At 42.4% G+C, this 24,064-nt stretch overlaps 1 protein-coding gene across 2 annotated transcripts; it reads right to left on the reverse strand.

Moving 5' to 3' along the window:
• Window positions 1-464: 464 nt before the first annotated feature.
• Window positions 465-16,001, reverse strand: crispld1a (cysteine-rich secretory protein LCCL domain containing 1a). Of its 2 annotated transcripts, XR_005614228.1 has the most exons (16): window positions 15,662-16,001; window positions 14,745-15,115; window positions 8,793-8,911; window positions 7,036-7,168; window positions 6,823-6,938; window positions 6,574-6,674; window positions 6,293-6,487; window positions 5,387-5,447; window positions 5,234-5,300; window positions 4,907-5,037; window positions 4,756-4,799; window positions 4,581-4,653; window positions 4,426-4,501; window positions 4,162-4,295; window positions 1,335-1,441; window positions 465-820 (listed from the first exon to the last, which is right to left on the reverse strand). XR_005614228.1 is itself a non-coding variant. In XM_031749974.2 (15 exons), exons 2-15 carry the CDS (start codon window positions 15,003-15,005, stop codon window positions 1,390-1,392), a joined length of 1,563 nt encoding a protein of 520 aa, XP_031605834.1. In that variant the 5' UTR covers window positions 15,006-15,115; window positions 15,662-16,001; the 3' UTR covers window positions 465-1,389. The 2 variants fall into 2 exon arrangements, 1 of the variants encoding a protein (XP_031605834.1); XM_031749974.2 differs by having other exon boundaries at window positions 465-1,441.
• Window positions 16,002-24,064: the final 8,063 nt, after the last annotated feature.

Genomic DNA, 24,064 nt, shown 5'->3' on the forward strand with positions numbered 1-24,064 from the left:
AGCTGACCATTTCCAGCCCTCTGTGACCACAGTGTACCCATCTTCTCCTTCCAGCAGGATAACACACCATGGCACAAGTTCAGATCATCTCAAACTGGATTCTTGAACATGACAATGATTTCACGGTAGTCAAATGGCATCCATCATAGCCAGATCTCAATCCAGTAGAGCACCTTTGGGATGTTGGGAAACAGGAGATTTGCATCATGGATGCACAGATAAAACATCAGCAGCTGCTGTGTCATGCTATCGTGTCAATATGGACCAAAAACTCTGAGGATTGTTTCCAACACCTTGTTGAGTGGAGTCAGTTTTGAAGGCACATGGGGTCCAACTCAGTACAATCAAGGTGCAACTAATGAAATAGCAAGTGAGAGTATTTAAATGTATAATGCAAACAGCTTTTTAAATCAAATTAACTTTAACAGACTCAAAATGGAAGAAGAAAGTGGCTAATAGAAATATGTGGTCATTCTATTGTTTTATTGCAAAATGAACTTTTCCTAACAATCCCAAGGTAGGAAAATCTATATGCAAGGAAAACAGAGATGAGAATAGAGTTACTTGCCCGTTGTAACGACTGCAGCTTAAAAGAAAGCATACTGTATGGAAGTATACTGCACGACATACTTTATGAGATTTTTAAGACGTGCTTTTGTTTCTCTGCATCAGTGTCAAAAACGATTACTAGTTGGGCATCATTTTTCTTTGGAGCAACGGCATCCAGTAAAATGAAATTCACGATGAAAGGTGAATGGTGAATCCCAGAGAGATGAGCATACTTCCCGACCTGCAGGCAGTTTGAACTAAACCACATTTTCTGGAAAATTACAAAGAAATTCATCGAACAGGTGATCACAGCAACAATACTTAAAACATATAGCAGCATCCTTTACAAGTCATAATGTTATAGTGTCTAACCATACAAAAATAAATGAATAACAAATTTCCCCAATCCAAAAGTACAAAATGTAGCAAAAGCACCAATAAATGTGCCAGACTTAATATAAAAGAGATATTATCTCTGAAGTGCCATTATAAGGTCATATAATACATTTCTATAATTAATATTCATACACAGATATTTGCTACAAAGGCAATATAAATGTAATACTATATTAACAAATATGTACAACAAAGTAATCAGCAATATTTACAGTTTTTAACATTTCCTGCTAAAGCTGACAAAAACTCATGGTTCTCATTGCGTGCATGTCAAGTTTTTTTTTTGTTGCAGGGCTTCCGTTGCCATAGTGACAACCTCTAACCCGTGTAGTGTAGCAAAGCCAGAAACATTTCAGTCATTGAGTTTGACAACATGGCTTGATTACCACCTTTTCAACAGCACGAGTGCGATTTTCTGTTTGGCGAAGCTGCCCTCTGGGGCTCTCAAATCACAGCGAACACCCGGAACGCCTTCCCTCCGGGAGGGTTTTGAAGGCTGCAGGGAAGGAGAACAACAAGAGGGAGAGTGAGTCTGGGTGCTGCATGTGTCAGATGCAGAACGTGTCCCAGCCTACATGACAGACACACACAAACAGATCGACTGGTTTTGTGGAGAAATGTCCGTGGCAGTGTGCTGTCTGACGCTTTGATGACAGACAGGACACAAACAGATGGAGGCTGAAGTTCAGTGAAAAAAAAACAGGTAAACACGAGGAACTTCATGTGGTCACCCAGCAAAGACAGACATGTTGTAAAGGTAAGGGAGACAGATAAATGATGGGCAGACGTCAGGTATCTTAGCAGAGTGACAAAGATAAATTAAGTGGCGACAGGCATGGTAAGAGCAAGGAGATGAAAAGGAGGAGGAAAGGGCTTTGAATGAATGAGGCTGTGCATGCAAGTCTCCCCTCTACATAGGTCATGGGAAGCGTAGTGATTCTGCAGACCACAGTAGGTGCAATTTAATTTCTCTTAAAAACTGGAACAGACTACCCTGTATCTAGGTCACTTTGAAGAGTGGCTGGTATGAACCTGTGGCCTTAATATTGTTGCAAGGTGGTGCAGCATAAATTCAACACATGCTTTCACCTTATTAGCATAGCAATACCTTGGCCTGCAGGATAATTTAATAACAGCAATCTCTAATTTTATACCAGAGACACTTTGAGTCTCCTGACTCAAAGATCACATCTGCTGATTCTTCTACATTCAGAAGACAGCGTTACACAGCACAGATTTGAATTTGTTTGAGTACTTTATAGGCCGCTTTAAGCTTCTTAACATTCCAACAGCCACCGTAAAAACCAGTGATATCTCTTGTTTCCTACTCTGTGTTAGCACATGGCACCAAACAAGGTAATCTACTCTCAACCCTCTTCGTCGGATTAGACAAATGAAAAATGTCGGGGCGGTATAAGCAGATGTACACCCCTATGTCGACGATGAAGTGCTCTATTTGCAAACTAGCTGAGGTGTTTCATCTTATGTATAGTGCTGTCCTTGGCTGTGGCATTGTTAAAGCTGGAGTGAGAAGCTGTTACATATACATGACCAGCTGTTACATCCAAGCGCTCGCCAAGTGGGTTCACACAGTGCTGATTAAACCTATCAGAGCCATGTAAATGGATGTGTATTTTCCAGTATACCAGAGTTCTGAATCTGGCATCTGTGGTGACATTCCCATGCTGGCACTCCAGTAGAGATGAATTTTATATTAACAAAAAATAACCGGTTTGCCAAAACTGAAGAAGGGAGAAACCACAGAGCAGGATGGAGAAGAGTATATCAGCTAGGCGTGTGGTAGAAACGCCCAAAGAAAAGGAAAGTTTCTGGTGCTCTAGACAGAAAAGGAACTCGTTCAGAGAAAAAATTACAGTCTAAAAAAGATGTTAATAATAAGTTACTAACTGTTGTCAGCTGTGTTTATGTAATATTTTTGCTGCCAGAAGGGGGAGACAAAAACAACAGAGATGCTAGGTGTTGTTCATATGCTAAATATTGGTTATTTTAGCTTGTGGTTGCTAATGCGGATGTAAGCATTAGCAACCACCATTCTGGGTGAACAAAAGATTACAAACAGGCCATTCCAGCCCATTGTTAGCTGACTGCCAAGCAATTAAAATGACACAATGCTTTTACAAGATGTTATAGTTGCATAGGCAACATGATGATGTCATAATATTTGATATAGATGAGAACCTTCAGAGGACTAAGATAAACCTGTGTGCAAAGTTTGGTCGCTCAACTCCTGTTGGTCCAAGAGGAGTTGAGAGACAAAGAAACAAACACAGACAAAAATTTCTTTGAAGATACTAGTTGTCTGTGCCGCATATATTTCATCTTTTTAGCTTTTGTGATGCTAGCTACTTTTCAGCAGTATTATGTTTACTAAATATTCAGCAACACAGCACCTTCAAATGCAGCAAGTCAGCTTTTCGGTGATGACGACTTCTATTTCTATACCATATAGCAAATTAGAGCAATCGAACGCCATTTCACAGATTCATTTAGATTACATGTGACCGTACAAGAAACCAGATACGTTTCTGCCAAACAAAATCCTTCTTTGCAGCTTCTTTCCTCAACCCGATTTGCATTAATTCATCCACTTTCCTGTTAGGACCAAGCAAAAAATTGTCTAAAATCTCATTCAGTATTGACCTCCTTTGAGATAAATGGTAACAAGACCCTGCTTCTTCGGTTACATGCATTACCTTTTTATTTCTGTCCTTTTTGTTGTTGTTTTTAATTTATCTGTTTAACTATATTAAGCTTTAAATCCTTGTCTATTGGTCGTCCTTTTTGACCTTCTACCAGAAAGCAAACCACGTCTAGAACTACACGAAGATGCACTCCTCTTGTGTACACTAATTGCCAAGCAATTCATTATTTTAAACTACAAGAATGCAAATGACTCTACCGCGTGCACTGCATACAGGATGTAACTGCCTGCATCTTGAAACGATTAGGTCCACAAGGAGAGGAGAGTGGATACCTGAGAGGCATTGATTTCTTACTGCTCCACTCTGGGTGCAAGTGCATTAACCTCTTCACTTTCCTGTCATGTATTAAGGCTGAATGCTGACACAGGACCAGTAAACCCCCCCAAACAATAGATCTATATTGGTATTATAAAACAGAGATATACACACACACACATATATGTAGGGAGAGAGAGAGAGAGAGAGAGAGATTGTGAGGTTAGTCATCCAATACCTCTCTGAGGAAATGCCATTTTGGTACGAGGCGATGTAGTGTTTTCGCTTGTCCACTGGCATCACATCGATGTAACCACCCACATCGTTCCTGATGACTCCGGCGTGGACGGCCGCTCGACATATACTGGACTTCTACAGGAGCATGCAAGAGGAAGGAAAACATGTCAGAAATGTTCATTCATTTCTGTCTCTAAAATGCTGACAGCCCCAAAGTAGTGTGAATTAGTGTCTGACAAGTTCACCTTCAAAAACAGGGACTTACATCAGAGTATATTCTGGTACCGATCACTCTGGATATGTGAGGATTCTCTTCTACACAGTTCCTCGGGCAGTATAACCTAAGACGAATGATGAACAGACATGATGCTAAGCAGCTCTGATAACCAGAGAGAGCGTGCGACACAGGGAGATGCATACCTTGGACAGTGTTTTACAGGCCTTTCGTATGGACACAGTTGTGCAACTGTGGTTTCACATGTGATGGCTTTGACTGTAAGAAGGAAACACAGCGAGTGTCAGCAAAGCTCATAATGAGAAGCTGGAAACAAATGACAACATATCTACATGCACAGCGTGACGTCGCCAGACTAACCTGTCACTCTGGAGACTATGAAGGAGTTAGCACTTTGATATTTTCTGTCAAGGGGAAAATGAATACAGCAACATTAGGTGTTATTATTTCTATTCACTTTCATTATACTTAACAATCAGTTGTCATTGGTGTAAATTTATTGCTGTCTCACCCAAGTGACTGGATGCCATTCTTGTAGGATTTGATAAAAAAGTGCTTTCTTCCTTGCCTTGTTACATCCATCCATCCTCCATCATTATCTATGACACCAGCATGTAGACCAGCTCTGCACACACTGGATTGCTGCAACAAAAGAGATACAAAGAAACACCATTTATACTGTATTTAGTAAGAAATTTGGATAAATTAAGACGTATCCTCAAAGTATAAAACATCTTTTTCCCCAAAGCTTCATCTTGCACACCTCATGAAAAAACACTGTAGTGTCCAAATGTTGTTTAATCTTCCCTCAGAGTAGACTAGCTACATGTGCACTCACCATTTCATAGTACACAGTGCCAACTACTTTTCCTGTAGCATCTAGGCATCCAGCTGGGCACTCGTATCTGTGTGTCAATGCAAAAATAACCATGTGAATATGTGAACTGTACATTCTGCACCGCACCCTATTAATGCTTCGTCTTCACTGTACCTATTGCATGTTGTTCCTTTGCACTGATCCCGAAGCTTAGTGTCACAGGTCACTAGCTGGGCTGGAACACATAAACACAGAGGTCTTTGAGTTCTCCTGCAGGAAACAGCATGCGTGAACTAGCGGCTCCTATGCAGATGACTAGTTCCTAAAAGACTCGAGTGGAGACGCTTCAAGAATAAAAGACAAGAATTCAGGTTCAGGGTGGTCAGCAAAACTAGAGGATGTGTCTCATCTTACGAGCACAGGCCCCAATGTGCTGCAGAGAGGAAGCCATTTAAAAACCACAGCGAGCCGCTCTCACCCCTCAACCCTTCTCAGCAAGCCAAAAACAAACACACACTCAGGGGCTCATGCTAAAATAGACCGCCCCTCTCTGCTCCAAAGAGTGACTTGCAATATTGAGTAGACTCCAGAAAGTGCCAGGGTTAATCAGGGAGATGACAGATAAGGACTACACAGCATCAAAGCAATTTAAGATAAATTGCAAGAGTCAAAGGAGCTTGCAAAGAAAAGCGTCCGAGAAGCTTCTTCAGTTCTGAAGAAGCTTCTCGGATGAGAGGTGAAACGTCTTCAAGCAACTTAAAGAAGTCCAGACGCTTTTCTTTGCAAGCTCCTTTGACTACGATGACCTGGATGACTGAGAACCTTCACAGACATAAATTGCAAGAAAAATATTTAAGGTCAAAGTCTACTTTTTGCACTTATTATTCAGTATCGCTAGCTCAATACTGAGCAAGCAGCTACTCTAAAGCTCTTTGGTTCTGAGCCAGGTTTCTTTTTCTTTTGCAGCACATATTGTCCTCCACTTCCACTCTCTGCGCCTCCCAGACCTAAAACCATATTGTACACCCCCCATTTCGAGACGAAACTAGATCCAAAATAAACAGTCAAATGGCAGCTTACACATCTGCTGTGTGTTGACCATTTCATTCTTCTGCAGGTCCTCTGCGGGGGGCTGCGTAGGGGCTGGAGCAGGGAAACTGGGAGGCTCAGGTCTGGAGGCCCGAGCTCTGGGATTTGTGGTACGGGGGACCTCTGGTTCAATAAAGTTGTTCTCTTCAGTTTCCTCTTGCAGTGGATATGAATTGTCATCTTGCCCTTAAATAAAACAGAAATCAAGGCATGATAAGGAGTCATTTGCATCGACTTCTGTCTCCCTCTCTCTCTCTGTGGCTTTTTCTTACCTTTGTAGCAGAGGTTGTCTTTGCATCCTCCTCCATAGCTGGGGGGACAAGAAGAGCATGGGGTCCCATGTTTGTAAGGTGCATGACCCCACCAGTTTCCCCTGTGCAAGTGAAACATCAAACAAAAACTACTGAACACAGACAAACCAGTACTGCTTTAACTACAAGTGATCGCTGTGATGTCACATCAAAATGACCTGAGACTATAGTTAACTCTTCACAGTGCTGGTACACAACACATCTGCTTACTTTGGTGAATAGTTGCAGACAAGATAGACGGCTTTGGCCCAGATCTGCCCCCACACGTTCATGTTGTAACACAAGTTGATTGCACAGCCGATTCGACTGCTGGTAGCCCAGACAAGCTACAAAAGAAGGACAACACGGAGAAGCAGAAACGGATGACTTAAATGTTCTCATTGCACATCTGTAAGGTTTCCAGAAGTCATGATCCATAGCTACCTGTGTGTAATGTGTGCAAACTGGGCCAGAGCACTTGAAGGGACAGTAGGGATTACACTCCTGAGGGTAAGGGAAGGAGTAGTCTTTCACTTCATCATACCAAGCCTGAACATGGGACGTGGGTGGACGATACCTGGAGAGGTCAGTAAGAACATCTATGATTATAATGTTCCAAGCAACATTTCTTGTGTCTTATGAGTCCTTTGGTGTAGATGTTTGCATTAAGCTCTTCACTGCTCACTGCAACTTGGATATTCTGCTTGGATATTCTGTTATATTAAAATGCATATATATATATATATGTATATATATATATATATATATATATATATATATATATATATATAGATATGGTAAATATGACTGAGCATTAGATAAGGAGCACTTGATTTGTTTTGACACAAGAACTCTGAGGCAAGCACACTTAATAAACCCATGTAGTGCCACCTATAGTTACCATCCACTGGCAAACAGAGTGCTCTAACTGAAAATCAACATTTGTGCTCAGTAACCAAGGACACTGATCTGGCACCAGGTGTTGCCAGTTAATCTGATTAGAATTAAGCAGACATCTCGACTGTGGAGTGATATGATTAGATGCAGAACAAGCGTCTCTTGTGTGAAGCAGCGCTGTTTTCGGGAGCTCTGCGGGAGACTGAGTGAAATAAAGGAGCAAAGAAATCTGTATTAAGTCTGAGTCCACTCTCATATATGCCACAGTGTGCGTCTGATGTCTCACTCGCAGTAGGTAAATGCCAGTCATGGGTAACATATTGTACACTCACCAGCCACTTTATTACTTGTGAATGTTCAAGTGCTTGTTAATGCAAATGTCTTATCTGCCAATCAGAATAGAGAAACAGGGTGACTTAAGAGACTTTGGACGTGGCATGGTTTTCCGTGCCAGACGGGCTGCTTGGAATATTTCAGAAACTGCTGATCTACTGGAATTTTCCAACGCAACCCTATCTCTAGGGTTTGCAAAGAAAGGTCCAAAAACCAGAAAATATCCAGTGAGCAGCAGTTCTCTGTTCAAAAATGCCTGTTTGATGCCAGAGGTCAGAAGAGAGCAGCCGGGATGCTTTGAGCTGACAGGAAGGCAACAGTAACTCAAATAACCACCTGTTACCAACAAGGTAGGCAGAGCAGCATCTCTGAACGCACAGCACATCAAAACCTTTTAGCAGATGGGCTACAACAGTAGAGGACCACACTGGGTGCCACCCCTGTCAGCTAAGAACAGGAAACTGAGGCCACAATTCACACAGGCTCACCAAAATTGGACAACAGAAGAAAAACTTTGTCTGACTTGATAAGTCTTGATTTCTGCTGTGTCTGGTGTTAACTGGTGGTGTAAATAACACGAGAGCATAGATCCATCCTTGCTTCTATCAACAGTTCAGTCTGCTGGTGGTGCAATGTTGCGTTGATATTTTCCTTGGACACTTCGGGCCTTTTAGTATCAACTGAACATTGTTTAAATGTCAGAATGCCCGAGTACTGTTGCTGACCATCCCTTTATGACGACAGTGTAGCCATCCTCTGATGCCTGCCTCCAGCAGGACAACACACTTAAACACAAGAGTGACTTCACTGTACTCAAACAGCCTTGATCATCACCATCTTTACACTACAGCTTACTTGGTCCCTTAAAGTACAACAGAGCACCCTTTGAAGTCCACAAACATATTTAATTTTAGTGTTTGATAGCATAAAAGTCTACATGCATAAACTGTCTGTAATAACAGATTATTTACCTTCCCCAGTGTGCCCCCAGATTCTGTCCAATCTGCGGCAGCAAGCCGGCAGGCCCGTGCTCCCACAGACACGTCTCTGCCCACTCCTCTGCAGTACGTTCCAACTCTGTGTCCCACACCTGCACGAGGCCAAATAAGAAATGAGTTTCCTGGATTATAAAAGTAACAAAATGGTGATAAAATGCATATAAACCAGTTCAATGTGTTATAGGGTAAAGGAGCTTAGAGAAACACTGCTCTGTGGTCAGTAACATGAGGGGAAATAGCACACCATTTCAACCTATAATGAATAAGCAATATTCATTATGTGTGATAAGGAAGAGAAACTAGGAGCTGCTGCTGCTGTAAAGCTTTTTGCCTTTCCTATTTCGACTCAGCTGACTTTTCTTGGAAGTTGGAAGTTTTGGAAGTCTTGGAAGTTTTTTTTTTTTTGTAATAACTTCCATATGTCTCTAGTGAGATGACTGGGTACAAGCTTTTGTTTCACTTTCCCTCTGTGAGTTGCCCTCTCAGTCAAGTTTAGCTCTGGTTGGATACTAAGGGATCGTATTCCCATTCTGGGGTTTTCTGGGAATGCAAAGTGTCCTTCCTCCCTGCTGACCTATATTCTACTATAAAAATGCTAGAAAAACACCAACTGTACTTCCTCTGAAGGACGCCATGTGTTCGTTTACTCCCAGCTCCAGTGTGGGATGACTTATATAACAGGTTTCTGCCAGAAAGTCAATTAGTTGATGTGCGTTAGTGGGTGTGAGCACATGTATTAGTAGTATACGGGTGAAGGTGTCAGAAATATTCGCATTTCACACGTTGGGGCCTGGAATTCAGCTAACCTTCACTGAAATCTCATCCACTAACCATACTAAAATAACCCCCCTCAACTTCCACCAGCCACCTCCACCTCCACTGTCTGTCCCCCACTTTCAGTCCCTCTAGAAACAACTGCCCCGCACACCTACTTAGCAACAGGATGTCTGGCAGTGCTGCAAATTAACTCTTAACTCCGAGCAGTTTCTTCAGCTGTTTCTTCCCGTTAAACGCATTTGTTAAAAATCAGCGACGCCAACGTGATACTGCAGAGCTGAATGTCAGTTTTTAAAACCGAGCCTTGTGGGGAAGGTTACATAACTGAACAAACACATAAAAATTCATTGCCAATAGAGGGATGCAGAGTTACAGCAACCTCTCCTGCAGTTGCCTGTGGTCGTTCCTGTACAATAAGGTCAGATGTTGAGTGACAGACGCAGGGCTAAAACAGGAATGAGAATTTGTTTACCTGAAACCCTATCTCGCTCAGACGTGACCTCTGCTTGCAGTGAGCCGCAAATAAACGTCGGTGTTGCCTTATCTGTTGCGTATCCCTTTTTTTTGGCAGGATAATAGCCAGCAATGCTGGAACAAAGGCACTAAAGGTTTTTAAGCTTGGTCATCATCCACACTAGAAGAATCCTAATGGAGACCAGTCAACTCTAGTTTGATTTCTATCTACATATTTTACCTTTGATGCTTCTCAACGAATGACATCTTTGTGCAAAAAAATAGACTGATAAGCAGACTGAAATACAGTATGCAGGGCTAACTGTAGAATGATCTGCAAACCACATGAGGAGTGTGGTCTGTTCAGTGTTTTTTTCACCCTAAATTGGTGGTTCCATGTCTTAAAACATTTTACTGTGACCGCAACTACAATAGGCTTCAAGCCTGAAAAAGAACCCCAAACTCTGGCTGCAGCTTCTTGGAGCTCTTGGAGATTACAGTTTGTATCACAAAGACGTGATGTGCGATGATTTCGAGGCACGTCTTAAATAATGATAAAATAAGCGGCACCGTCCAGCTGAGAAACTCATTCCACTGTCTTGAAAAGTTGCAGTGAAAGCAGGTTGAGAAAGTGTTGACCGAGACACATATTTCTCAGCTGTTGAGTCTGTACAGAGTGCAGCTGGCTTGTCAAGCCGCTGCTGTTTGCACAGTTCGCCCAGCAGGGGAGGCCTTGTAACCGCGAACCACCCCGCCCACCACCCACTTCGACCACAGTTCCGCGGGGCCGTAAAGAAAAACACCTCCTCTGCTTGAGTCTTTCAGCGCCGTGCACACTGCATTGTTTATTTCGCTTAACACTTCATTTGTGGCCGTTTTTTTTTTTTTTTTTCTGATTCTATTCCAAAGGCCCAGAGGGCTACTTCCTTTGCAAGTGTGGGTTTCCTGCTCATAATCAATGGTGCATGCTGAATAATACTGAAAAGCAGGGAACAGACATGGGAATTGGGAAACCAAAGCTGGGGAAAAAGAAAACAGAAGGGGTGATATGATTTGGTGAGAACAATGGGATGCAAATGGGTAACTTAATTTACAGCAATACATATCTTAACGGTATAGCAACAATAGTCAACAACAAGGGAAAAATAATAAGACAAATTAAAGGAAAGACGTGTATCCTCAGTTTGTGTAAATGTGTTTTTGCTCATTTTTATACCCATGCCGTTCTTTATTCTATCACACATTACTGAGTCGTCATTGGAGTCAATGGTCCGAAAAGTTTTATGATGACATTCCCCGAAATATTTATGAAAAGTGCAATTGCAACCCATTCATAGTGAGCATTTGCAGGAAGAGCAATGTTTATAATCTTGGCATTATATTAAGCAAGTGTACTGAGAGCTTTGGACTCCCACAGCAATATATGCAGCTTGAGATGGCATGCAATTATTCATGCAGTGCATTCTAGCTCCCACCAGCTCATATCAAAGTTCCCGGGGCTGACCACTGTTTGAATGTTGTCGCCGAGCAAACACCATTATCTCCCTATTATTGTGCTGTAACAGGGGGCATGGTTTGAGCAATACTGCAAAGCAAATCATTGCCGGATGAGAAAATCGCATTTGCAAAATTGCAGAAGGAGTTACGCAGCCAGTGTTTTGCAGATGAACCAAATGACAGGAAGCCGTTTCAATTGCGAGCTGGCCAAACTGTAGCTCGAAACGCATGACAGGGGTTGGAGGAGGCAGTGAAGGATGGCTTTCAGAGGTTCTACAGACTTTTAAAAAAAAGGCTGATGAGTCAGGACTAGATGGAAGGCCAAAGTGTTTTAAGTCAGCGTAGGGGAATGTTGGCCTCAGTTCATGGCATTGTCTAGAGGATAAAAGAGCACTTGGATGACCTCCGTGAATCAAAAAATAAAATCCTCTGAACAGGTGGTTTGAAGGATGTGCCAATAAGCGTAACGGCTCAGGTTTCACAAAAAGGAATCGGAAAGTATTTTCAATAGGTCAGGGAATGCCAAAGACAATTTGTGTTGCAAGCAAACACAGGGGATGCTTTTTATGTCTCCAAACGTGTCTATCTCTGTCACCAAACAGTGCCACTGCAGGCCGTGATTATAGCTCCTTAAAATGTTTTTATAGACAATGCAAGAGTGCCACTTGTTTTCGGCAACCAGTGCAGGTGAGGTCCCAAGAGAGCATATTTTCTGTTATTTTGTCTGTTAGGCTTTGCAGGAGTTTAATTATAAGTAATTCAGGGTGGACTGTTCCAAATTACTGTACATAGGATCTACTGGATGTGCTTTAAGCACCTGTGGCAGATGCTCTCTTCCCCACGCCTTGTGACTGAGCAAACCTGTAATGAAAAACAGACACACACACACTGGAGGGAATTCATCTCCGGGCTGGTGTATGACTTCTGAACCATCCAGTGCAAGAAACGTTGCATCAGATGCTCGTCCATATAGCCGTAGACATTAACCCGGTGAAAATGTATTATCCTGCTTTTTTAAATTGTTTTCTTATTGTGCTTCTTTGGTTTTTTAAACACATTACGCATCAATGATTTAAAAGGCTCGACATTTGGCAGCAGAGCTCTTGATTCATCCATTCATTTATCATCCATTGCTAACATCACTGTAACCTCAGACCTGAGCGCAGACCAGCAGAGCCAAGTTAAACATCAAGGCAGGTGGGGCTCTTTCTCCCAGGATGCCATTTGTTTGTCTTACAGGGCTTCAAACGCTGACACGTCTCTGTTTATACCTGTGGGGTCAACATTTGAGTGAGCGGCAGAAACGCGGTCCTCCTACTGAAGCTTTGTGGACCGCTACAGAGTGTGAATGCTTATCCGGGGAATTTTTGGGCCTCTGTCTTGGATAATGACAGAATGGGAACGGAGCCACAGGGATAAGGGAGAGGGGAGGCAGAAAGAGAGAGAGAGAGGGCAAGAAAAAGAAGCCGATAAGGGGGAGGAAAGAGGGGGATTTGAATTGGTGTTATCTCTGAGTCTCTGTCATGATTGCCACAGAGGGTCACTCGGGTTGTGGTTTAATACAATGGCAGACAATAACAGAGCTGATGGGCAAATGGTTATGTGTGCGGATGTCTGTGTATGTGTGTGTGTGTGTGTGTGTGTGTGTGTGTGTGTCATGCCTGAGTGTGTCAGGAGAGCAGGAGAGCATGTCTATGAAGTCTTCCAGTACAGTGAAGCTGTGAGGTTTCTGAAAGGTGACAGCAGTTCAACACGGACCAAAGGAAAATCGGAGGAATACGGAGCACCCTTTTAAAAATAAAGTGCTAAAAATCACCAGAAGACCTGCTCTACATATGACCTGAACAGCTTTTGCCTGAAACACACTGACATCTACAAAATTGCACATGAGATTTCGGTGCCTATTCTTGCATGCTGCTGTCTCTCCTAACTGCGTGCCCCTTCAGAGTTTTTTTTCTTTTTGCTCATTTCCTCTTTTCTCACCTTCACTTCAGTTACTTTGACACCTGTTTTGCGATGCTTTCTCTCCCTCCATCTGTCTCACTCTGCCTCCTCTTCCTATTTAAAAAACTCTTTTATGAGTTTTTTTTTGCACCTCTATTTCACTTCATCTTGCATTTCTTGCTAACTTTCATTCTCCTTCACCTCACATACTCTTGTTGCTTGCCTTTCCATATTTCACCCCTGGGTGCCCCTGCAGCTAAGAAAAAAAAAAACACAGCCAAGTGTAACAGGAGACAGTAGAAAAGAGCTGTGTGCTGCTGGCTCAGCGTTTCTCCTCTAGCGTGGGCCTTAACCAGAAGCCAGCCAGGCTGAGCGTCTCACATACACATACCTATAACACACACACACACACACACACACACACACACACACACACACACACACACACACACACACACACACACACACACACTAGAGGTCCTCAAGTCCAACCTCTCAATTATACAATTACACAGTCCAGCAATTGCCCCCAGCAGGAACTGTTTATTTGCCTTTACCACAGAATAATACTGCCTTTTGTTCCATAGCTCTTTAAGCGTGGATGAAAAGATGATAAAATCTCATTACTTTCTGCACATTGCATTGATTTTTACCCTTTTAACTATTGTAGATGGCAATGCGCTGTAGTGGTCAAGCTGCGCCTACACACGTAGTGCTTGTGGAAAAGTTTCAGATTTGTGGATTGCTAAGTTTCAGAAGGTGTGCTATCCCCCGTGTGCGTTTAGTGAGGGGGGGGGCAGCTGGTAAAACGAGCCCCGGTGCCGTGCTCTGATTCTAATTGCACTGTGAAAAGTGATCTGGCGCTCTACATACACGTGATGGCCAAAGGATAAAGTCAAACAAATCTCTTACCAGGAGTAAAAGAAAACAACAGAAAAAAAACATTGGAGAAATGTGATCATTGGCAAGGTGGTGAGAATTCTTCGCTTCTGGCAAAAATGACCAAAGTCACATGGGTACAAAGTTAAGTGTGTGTGTGTCTCTTTGTGTTTGGGCTCATGTGTGAGGGTGCTTAGATGCTGGCATGCTGCAAGTGTGAGCCAAGTGGGACAAACGCCAGGCAGTCTGGTGACTGGGTCATTTCACTAAGCTATATGGGCCACAAATGTGCGAGAGTTCAGAAAAGGGTCAAAACATGCGTTAACTGCATGAACTATAAATCACCGAAGACGCACAGACAACACCTGCACCTACCATGTACTCCATGTTGGAAGCAGGAGGGTAAACTTGGCCTCTGAGCTTGTTGTGAAGGTCCAGGATGAGCTGAGCGTCGCTGTCAGTAATGGCCCTCTTCCCCCTCTGTTTGGCCTCCCACCAGTCGCCGTCCTCGTCCAGATACTTGTCCAAAATCTGCTCCCAGCCTGTGGAGTTTGGAAGCATCACCATGGAAGTCGTCGTCTGGAGCAGCAGGAGCAAGGTCACGCCTCTCAGCCGGTGCAGGGACCCAAGCCTCATCCTTGGAAACGCCGGTGATAACGATAAACTTGAGCAGGATGGATAGGGTGGAAAAATGTTTTTGTGCCAGCACAGACACACTTTGTCTACAATGTCAGCTGACAAGGACCCTGAAGGAGAGAGAGGGGGAGAGAAAGAAATGATAATTGGAAGCTTTGCAGTTGGAGTGCTGTATCAAATTTGCTGAATAACTTGGGTCAATATTGAACTTGGTGAGGACAGTGTGTTGGCTTGCAGGCACTTAGTCTGGTGCGCTGCCACAGGTAAGCTAATGGGGTTCACTGAGGGTAAGCTGGCAGGCTGGGAATGACTAGTTTGGATTAAGCCTGGATTAAAGAAATCAATTTTTACAACTTTCCCCCTAAATCCAAATAATAAAAGGAAAGCTTTAGAAGGAAAGAACACAGCATTACAAATCACAGTAAACAGCACAGCTGCAATAAATGCAGTTAAGGGTACAGGATGGTGAATAATGTAGCTTTTGCTTTTACCAAGCCTATATAAACACAGGCTCTCACTGGAAGTGTGTGTGCAAGCAAGGATGCTGACAGAAGCTGATATTACGAGCCAATATCTAATGGAAAATGTGAAGAGTAATGCATATTAAAACAGAAATGGAGTGGTGTGATTTAGTGCAGACTTTGGAAATAATTTACCTTTAATGAATTGGAATGAAGCCCACTCCTTGAGGTTCTGACAGAGATCTGGCTGTGATGAAACTTGTGCAGCAAGAAGAAGGGAAAAAAAATCCGCCTTCAGTTTGTGTTGCAGAGCTCAGGTGGAGCGGTGTGATGATTGTCGCTGGCTGCCATAGCACGTAAATCAAAGATGTGATGTGGTAGCTTCATTCGGTTTTCATCAGTTTGGAGGGAAAAAAAGAGAAGAAGTAGAAGGCTGGTCTTTCTTCTTTCAGGATTTTTGCACCAAAGCCGCCAAAGCATCACTTATCCACATTTTATCCTAAACTTGGCTGGGCTTCCAGAGAGCCGCCCCTGACCACGCCTCTCCTAACTTTGGAAACAGCCCACACCGCTTCATGGCGAGACCTCTGTGCGCTTCCGGGGCAGTGCGTGCATATTTCTTTCTCCAGTAATGCGCGCAGAAAGTAAACTTAATACTGTGAGACTCTAAAACGCACAAAAAGTTTTCAGATAAACGTTTTCTTTATATTTATTGATTCTGACAATGAGTTTATAATGATCGTGACGTCATTTATTAGTTATACCACCTGATCTTTGATTGGCTCGTCATTAGCGTTTTGTGATTTCAGCCTGGAAAGTGATTTTGTTCAAAACCGCATTAACTTAAATCAGATCTACCTCATCTTTGGGGCCTCATTTTCCCAGGTCTGGCTGTTCACAGGTGACTCTCTGTCTTCTTCTTTTTTTCTTTTTTTTTTTTTCTGAGGTGGGGGGTGTTATAACTAGAAAACCAAGCCAAGCAGTGAACCTGTCGTCACTGTTTCCCCGCTCTCTCCTGCAACACAGACTGAATTCCATAATGGAAACAGGCACGTTTTGTCTTTTGTCATCTGGTCATTTTTTACTGGTAGCTATGGCACATGTGGAAACAGTAGACCTGGGTGTGTTTACCCCCCCTCTACAGGCTTACTTTTCCACCAGGGGAGGCACAATGTTCTTGTGTTTTACAATAAACCGCAGGCTGGCCAAGACAAGCATGTGCAGGAGTTTTTCCCCTGCTCCCCAACACTAAGTAAATCCCCTTGTTTCTATGACTCCTTGATGTTTTTAGCACTTACACATCAGGTGTATCAAGCACTACACAGAAAACTCAGCTATGTGTGGATGCCTATGAATTTGAAGTTGTAAGGTTTATAATCTGTGCCAAATTTCACAACTGATGTATTATAAACTAATGAAACGCCGGGCAGGATACACGTTTGTGTATTGATAAGGTATGGCATTGCACTCAAAGCTATAAACAGAGTCTGGCTTTCAAGAAACACCTTGTCAGTGGACTAAAGTGTAATTTTAATGAAACTATGAAGTTATGAAACCCAAAATTAGCTTAAAAGAGTTATAAGTGCAGTTTATCTTTGCACAGAAATGGGCCTGTGGCTGGTGTATTATTATTATTGTTATTATTATTATTATTATTATTATTATTGGATTGTTAATGTGTAAGCAGTAGCTGTTCAGATGTGCAGCTGATGATTTTACCTTTAAACTTTGAAATAAATTCTTTTATGGAAACTGCAACAGAAGCATCTCGTAGTCATGCTGTGAAACAAGCCAAGCTGACTGTGCACGTCTGGTTCAATCCTAAAAAATGCATTTTGTTATCTGACAGATAAATACTGCAATAAAAACAAAACAAATAAGTGTGTGCTTGAGTTCCTTTACTTTCTTCCACCACAGCCCCCAGCCGATGAACTATCAGTGGGAAGTGAGAACAAGACGTATATAAAAGCCTTTCTTCCAGGCTGCCTCTGCTTGTCTAACCTACTTCATTAAATGTGATACAGAGCTCACTTTGGTGACTCACTCTGAACTTCCATAAACCAGGGGTTTACTGTCGGCTCCCCGGGTCAGTTGCGAGGGGCCCTCGACCACGGCTCCAGCGTCAGCCACCTCTCCGCTGTCAGACCCGACAGGACTTTCCCAAGTCCTCATCACAGCAGCTGAAATAGCAATGTTCTTCCTTTGCTCACCGCTCCCAGGAGGGATCGCAACTCTGAAAACACTCATTCATCTGCAGCAGAATAAAATGCTGCACTACATTTAGATAAAACATGTGCCTTGAAGGAAGAGAGCTCAGTGGGTGTGTGTTTGTCTCTGTTTAACAGGAGGAGAGTGAGAGGTGAGGCGGCAAAGTGGTGGCGTCGTCCGTGCATCCGTGCGTGTATGTGTGTGTGTCTTGGCACAGATGCCTTCACAACTTAAATATGAGCCGATACATAAAACATACAATTATTTTAAAGACTCAAAATAAGTTTTATGGGCCGAGGGTGTGAAAGGACCTAAATCACATGAAAGTTACAGCTGAATTACACAAAGTCTGACTGTGAAAGGATGCCTCTGACCTCGAGTATGAACATTAAACTGTGTGGATAAAGGAAATATTTACCAACTGTTCAGGGACTTCTATGATTTATAGTGTGGTAATTTAGGTCAGGCCATCTGTAACACGCAAGTCACTCTCTGATTAATGTTATTACAATGCCTGCCAGTAAATATACACTATTTGTGCCAGCAGTAGAGCAATATAAATGATTTCATGCCTAGGCGTCTTGTGTTAGCAGCCTTTCTTTCTTTTTTTATTTTCTTTCTTCTTGCATCTGCTATCTTGTACCTGTTACTGGGTTGTTTTTCTTATGATTTCATATTTTTCCCCTGTTTTTGTTACCTCTGCTTTCTCTACCTGAAGTTTCCGCCTGGCTTTGTTTTCACGCCAAAACATTCACTTTCTCCACTCCTATGCTTGCTCCTCTCTCTCCTCGCACTTTCTATCTTACCCAAACAGTCATTGTGAAGCCATGTGGGCCCAGATGCTCCATTCTGTACCTCCTCCATTCAGCATGTGGTCTTGCGAGAAACCCCATGAACCCAGGAGAATGCATCGGCCGTGCCAGGCCCCGCATCTACACAACAGTAGCCTCTGGACACAGCAGCAAACCACACAAACAGACTCGAAGAACACTTTTTGTTGGCCCATGTTATCTGGCACATTGCTCTCTAATGGTTCTGGTTGGGCTCAATTGAGGTCAGAGTGTTGGAACGGCGTTGGGGTGAAAGTGGGAGTAAAGAGCATCAAGGTCATTTGGCTGCTGTTCTACATCATTGCTTTTGTGACATTATCAGCAGCGTTCAGCAGAAGGCTGCCTAAGATATTGCCTGCAGGCCAGCTTGGGATTAGTTTGTCTGTGTCTACCCTCTTGTGGTCAAGAGATGCCAATGCATCTGTGAGCGGTGCACAAACTGTTCTGTTTTCCTGCCAGGTCTTATTGCAGGGTTGTAATCAGGGATTTTGGTAGAATGTGTCCAACTGAAATACGAGGCCGTTAATACACAAACGTTGAACGATCTGTTTTAAATCCACTGGTCTTCTGTTGGTGTTGAATTTCACGCTTCTTTTCTGCGATATGTAATTTTATTTTTCCTGTAACTTTCACAAAGACGACCTTTTTTAATTTCTGTTGTATTTTTTTCCTCTTCCATCCCTTCCTCTGTTTCACTTTCCATTTTCATTTACAGGAAACTGTGTTAAACCACGCTGCCAAACTTCACAGCCCAGGACATGTCCCATTTACTGCACAAAAGTAAAAGTAATATAAAACAGTGTCACTCCAGTCAAAGAGCAGAAATACTGTCAACAACGTGTCAAAAGTACTCATTATGTGTAATTTCAGCTCTGAGTCTTTCGCTGCTTTTTAATGGTTTTTAAGAGCCCTGAAAGTCTGAAACCTTGCATCATTTTTGCTTGTGCCTGTAATGTCTTATTGGTTTACAGTACACCCAGTACTCTCTCCTGTAATACCATACTAAGCAAAAGTCTTGAGCCAGTTATTCATGTTTTGCTTGGAAAATAGGATATAGGTCCAGTGATTTATTGAAATGTGCAAACATTCATGGAAATACAGTAAATTAGGCAAAAGCAGCGTCTGTACAGTTCTTGAAAGTCTAAATTTGGTATGACCACCTTTATTCAACACAGCCTTAACTCTCTTGGGCAGCTTTCTTGTAATTTCTTTAAGTAGTCTTCAGGAATACTTATCCAGGTTTCCTGTAGGACATCCAAAGCTCTTCTCTGGATGTTGGCTGCCTTTTGTTCCATTCTCAGGAAATAGTGAACGGATCAACTGAAGGGCTCAGGTGCTGTATCAGGTCTTTATTTGATTTGTTCTTGTTTCTTTTTTGACATGACTTTCAGATGCTACTGCCACTTCTTCTTTTGGGACAAACTGCACACAATGCCAAGATATGCCGGGCTTTCAGCTAATTTGGGAATTCACTTGTTGGTGCAAAAATACTGTTATGTGTAGACACAACGCTGATTCATCCCTTGAGTTAGGTTCCTTTTTATGCTTGAGTGTTTGAGAGATCAGTGATAAGTGACTTAACGAAGAAAGACCACTCGTCTGAAAATGGGCAGGTACAAGGCATGGACTAAAAATGTCGGAAAAAGCAGCCAATGTCCAAAGAAAAACTTGGAAAGGCTTTAGAAAGCCTGAAGCGCTACTGCACATTGAAACATCATAGGAAAGTCTGGCTCCTTGGAAGCAAAATATAAAGACACAAAGTCTTTTGCAGAGTACTGAACATTTAATTTGCTTTGTGAGTGTTTACTTAAAACACTTGTGTGTGACAACTTGAAATAACCCCACCATGCCTTGCTCCATATGTTGCTCTATATGCTTTCATGCATGCAGAAAAATGAATGCTGCTTTGAAATGCAGTGAGCAATAATATAGAGCAGTTTAAAAAGCCAAAATTGAGAAACTCTATATGTCACACGTCACTACACACAGTATTGTTTACGCTTTAAATTGCAATCTGTAAAAATCCTGTAACTGCCATTTAAAAAGATACAGAGGTGACACCAAGCAGGCTTTTGAATCACAAGTGTGTGTTGCCTCCTGAACAATGCTGGCTCTTTCTATAATATGTAGTATGTGATACTAACAATCCAGGGAAATGTATCTATAAACATTTGGATTTGCTTGCAGGGAAATGCATGACAAATATCAAATCTTCCCATAACCACCAGGTGTCAGTATCTTTTTATATACAATGTGGATCTCTCAGTCAACCTCAGTTCCTGATGACAGGCTAAAATGCTTCAGCTCCCCCGCTGTAACACCACAAAAGGAGCTCTGGGTAAACTGAGGCACTTATCCATCGCTCAGGCTATTAGGGTAAAATCCTGAGCAAACAAAAAAACCTAAAGTGATGATGTAGAGACAATAGACGCTGGGGAATTGTGGGTATCTAAATACACCCTTGATTCATGTCAGATTTCATGATGTTACCAACTGAGTAATCCTAGCAGAAATTTGGCTCCCTTGAACTGAATGTTTGCAGATTACTGCTTTTGCCCACAAACCGACTGAAACCAAAAGAAACTCAACACAGTGATGCCAAATACACTGCGGTCTAATGTCACCTTATATTCTCCTCGGGAGAGAATCCCATAATCATGCAGTTTCTTGCATTTGAAGCGAAAGTTGGTTTGCCGCATTGGATGTCGAAACCCTTTCTCAGTGACCAACTCAGTAATACAAAAAGAAGAACAGTTGACAGGGTTATTTTTATGAATTTAGAGGGTTTGGGTTTTTTTTTAACCCTGAATAGAAAATGCAACGCATAATATGGGAGCAAAAGGGTCAGTGTACCATGAGTCGATATCAGCATCAAAGCCGCGCTGAGCTTCTTTGACTGAGGGTGTAAAAGAGAGTTGAGAGTGAAGGAGGAAGCCCATCTGATTAGGCAGCACTTTCCCAGCACTGTGCTTCTGGGAGGACATTGATTTTGGCCCGTGTTTTGCAGCTGCAGGATGTCGCTTGTCTGAAGTCCCTGCTAGGCCCTGCGAGGAGGCTAACTCGGCCCCATCCAAAACAAAGACTACAATAGGATATGGAAGGCAAACACCAAACGCGGGCAACCTTTGCCTCAGTTTGTGTTCCTAGACTAAACGAGACGGGTCAAGTGAAGTTTGTTTCAGCGTTAGACATGTTGTAGATTCAATCTTATGGCCACTGCAGGTCTGAGATGTCAGTTTGAAAGCATATAATTACTTTTAATGTTGCATATGGTGAATATAGACTATACAGTTTTATGACAAGACCCTGCTTATGTGCTTTGTTGTAAAATTGAATATCTATGCAGAAGTATGCCAGATATGCTTTATTTATATTTTACTAGACCATGTTAGAAACGTACTTTGCCAAGGAAAAGTCACCAGACAAGAAAAGTGACCGTAACACAAGCCAGCTCAAACTGAAATGGTATCTTATTTCATTGCGGCTGATTGCGAGAAGCATCAGCGTTCGCTTGGGTACTTCTAGCGTGGTGAGCATGTTTAAACCCAGCCATGAAAACCTTCTGTGAAATGAAATGTTTCCCACACATATTATGACAGCTCTGTCCTGAATAAACAGCATTATAGACAAAAATAGAGGCCTGAGACACCGCAAATGATTTGTGTACCTGAAATGCTTTATTTTTTACTCCTTGTTTGAAGTAAGGGCATCCAGCAGAAAAGAAGAAGTCACCCTACATTTAACTCCCCAAGACATTTATGGACACAATGGGGCTTCAGCATGGACATGACAGCATCTGAGGAGAGCCAAAAACATACTTTGAGTACCTGATGTCAGTCTCTGGGCAACACATATGTCAACAGGCTCATCCCTGACCTGTCGGAGGTGTGAATGTGTACTTGTGGGCGATTATTTGATTGATAAGGACGTTCAAATTTGACCTTTGAAGCAGCTGAATAAACAAAATAAAAACTGAAGTATTTTACCCAGATTAGATATATTTTACATATCTGCAAGATGATAGACTCAACCCTTCTGTAGATGGTGAAGCAGAGTACAAATGATGACTGATGCACACTTTGGTTGCAGCAGCCTGAAGAAGGGAGATGGCAGATGGCTCACTGGAAAAGTACTCACTCACTCACTCCGTCACTCACAAAAAGTTTTGGAATCCAGCTGATGAAAAGCATGCATCTTATTAATTTAAGCCAATCTCTCCTTCAAGGTCAACACCTTGTGAAGCAATGCACCACCACATATCCTTGCTATGTCTGGATTGCTCTTTGGAAGATTTGCTTGTGTACACTTCACATTTGCAAAGAATTCATCCCCCAGGGTAACATCCTGACATGTGTACCTGAGTTTTGGTCCATGTCTGCACTGAAGGAGTTTTTTGCTCACCATCCACCGTTCTGGCCAGACTCCCTTCTTCCTAAAAACTACAAATGCACAAGTGCAAGTGGGCAAAAGAGAACTCCTACCAGGAAAAGTCTTGGATGTGGTGCAGAGCTGCACAAGAAAATGACCTTGAAGGGAGCCAAATTTAAATCAAGTTCCATTAGAACTTGAGCATGCGTTTGATTCTTGTCCGCGTGTTTTATAAAGCTCAAAATTAGACGCTGACTTGAGAGGCTGTTTCTATTTTATTATTTTATTGTTCCTGTTTAAACCAACATGAACAATAAAATCGAAATGTTTGAGCATTTTCACCGTCTTCTGACCAATCGAATCCCGATGAGCCGATGTCATGACGGACCTAGAAAATGAGAACATTCATTGAGTTGAAGGACAAAGTCAAGCATCAAGGTAATCTGCCAGTTTTAATTTCTGATAATTTATATGCAAAATTTTCCTTATCATCCAAAACACTTGTCTATAGGACTTTCTGGATTAGCTGCATTAGCTCTGTAGTGAGTGTGGTTCTTAAAGATAATGATGTGTCTGTCTCAGCCTACAGCAGCCTAACATCTAAGCTCCTGAGGGTGACAGATCTTTATTTGGCAATAAAACTCTGCTGACTTATTTATTTTCCCCTCGCCCCATGAGCACAAGGAAGTAAAAAATCTATGCAGACACTCTTCCTCTCTCTAAGCTCACTAAAAGCCAGTTTCACCCAACCTGTTTATGCTTGCATTACAAGGTGATTTATGATCTTGTGCGTAACAGAATTTACACTGCTGGTTTTTTAAATTCACTGAGCCCTTATTTTAGCTTTTTCTTTCCTAATAGCAGCTCCATTTTGATGTCCTCAAGCTGCTCTGCTGCTATGCCAGTAAAGGATTTTTGGGAGGTTTGCAGATGGAGCGAGGCTTGGACAGGGCACAGGGTGCATTTCCGATGGTTGAGCTGCAAGGGGAACAAAGTAAACATAGTTGTTGTGCTTCAGGGGGGGACTGAAGAACAAGAAAAAATACACTGAATAAAAACAAAGTCTCTCCCAATATCCCCTCTGAGGCAAAGCGAAGCCAAGTTTTCAACCATTCTGTGCAGTCAGGGAGGGCACAGAGGTTGTAGAGTACAGAGACGATAAAGTGGAGGAGGCTTTTTCTACAGCTGTGCA

The sequence above is a fragment of the Oreochromis aureus genome, linkage group 9 (assembly GCF_013358895.1).
Source record: "Oreochromis aureus strain Israel breed Guangdong linkage group 9, ZZ_aureus, whole genome shotgun sequence".
Lineage (NCBI taxonomy): Eukaryota > Metazoa > Chordata > Actinopteri > Cichliformes > Cichlidae > Oreochromis > Oreochromis aureus.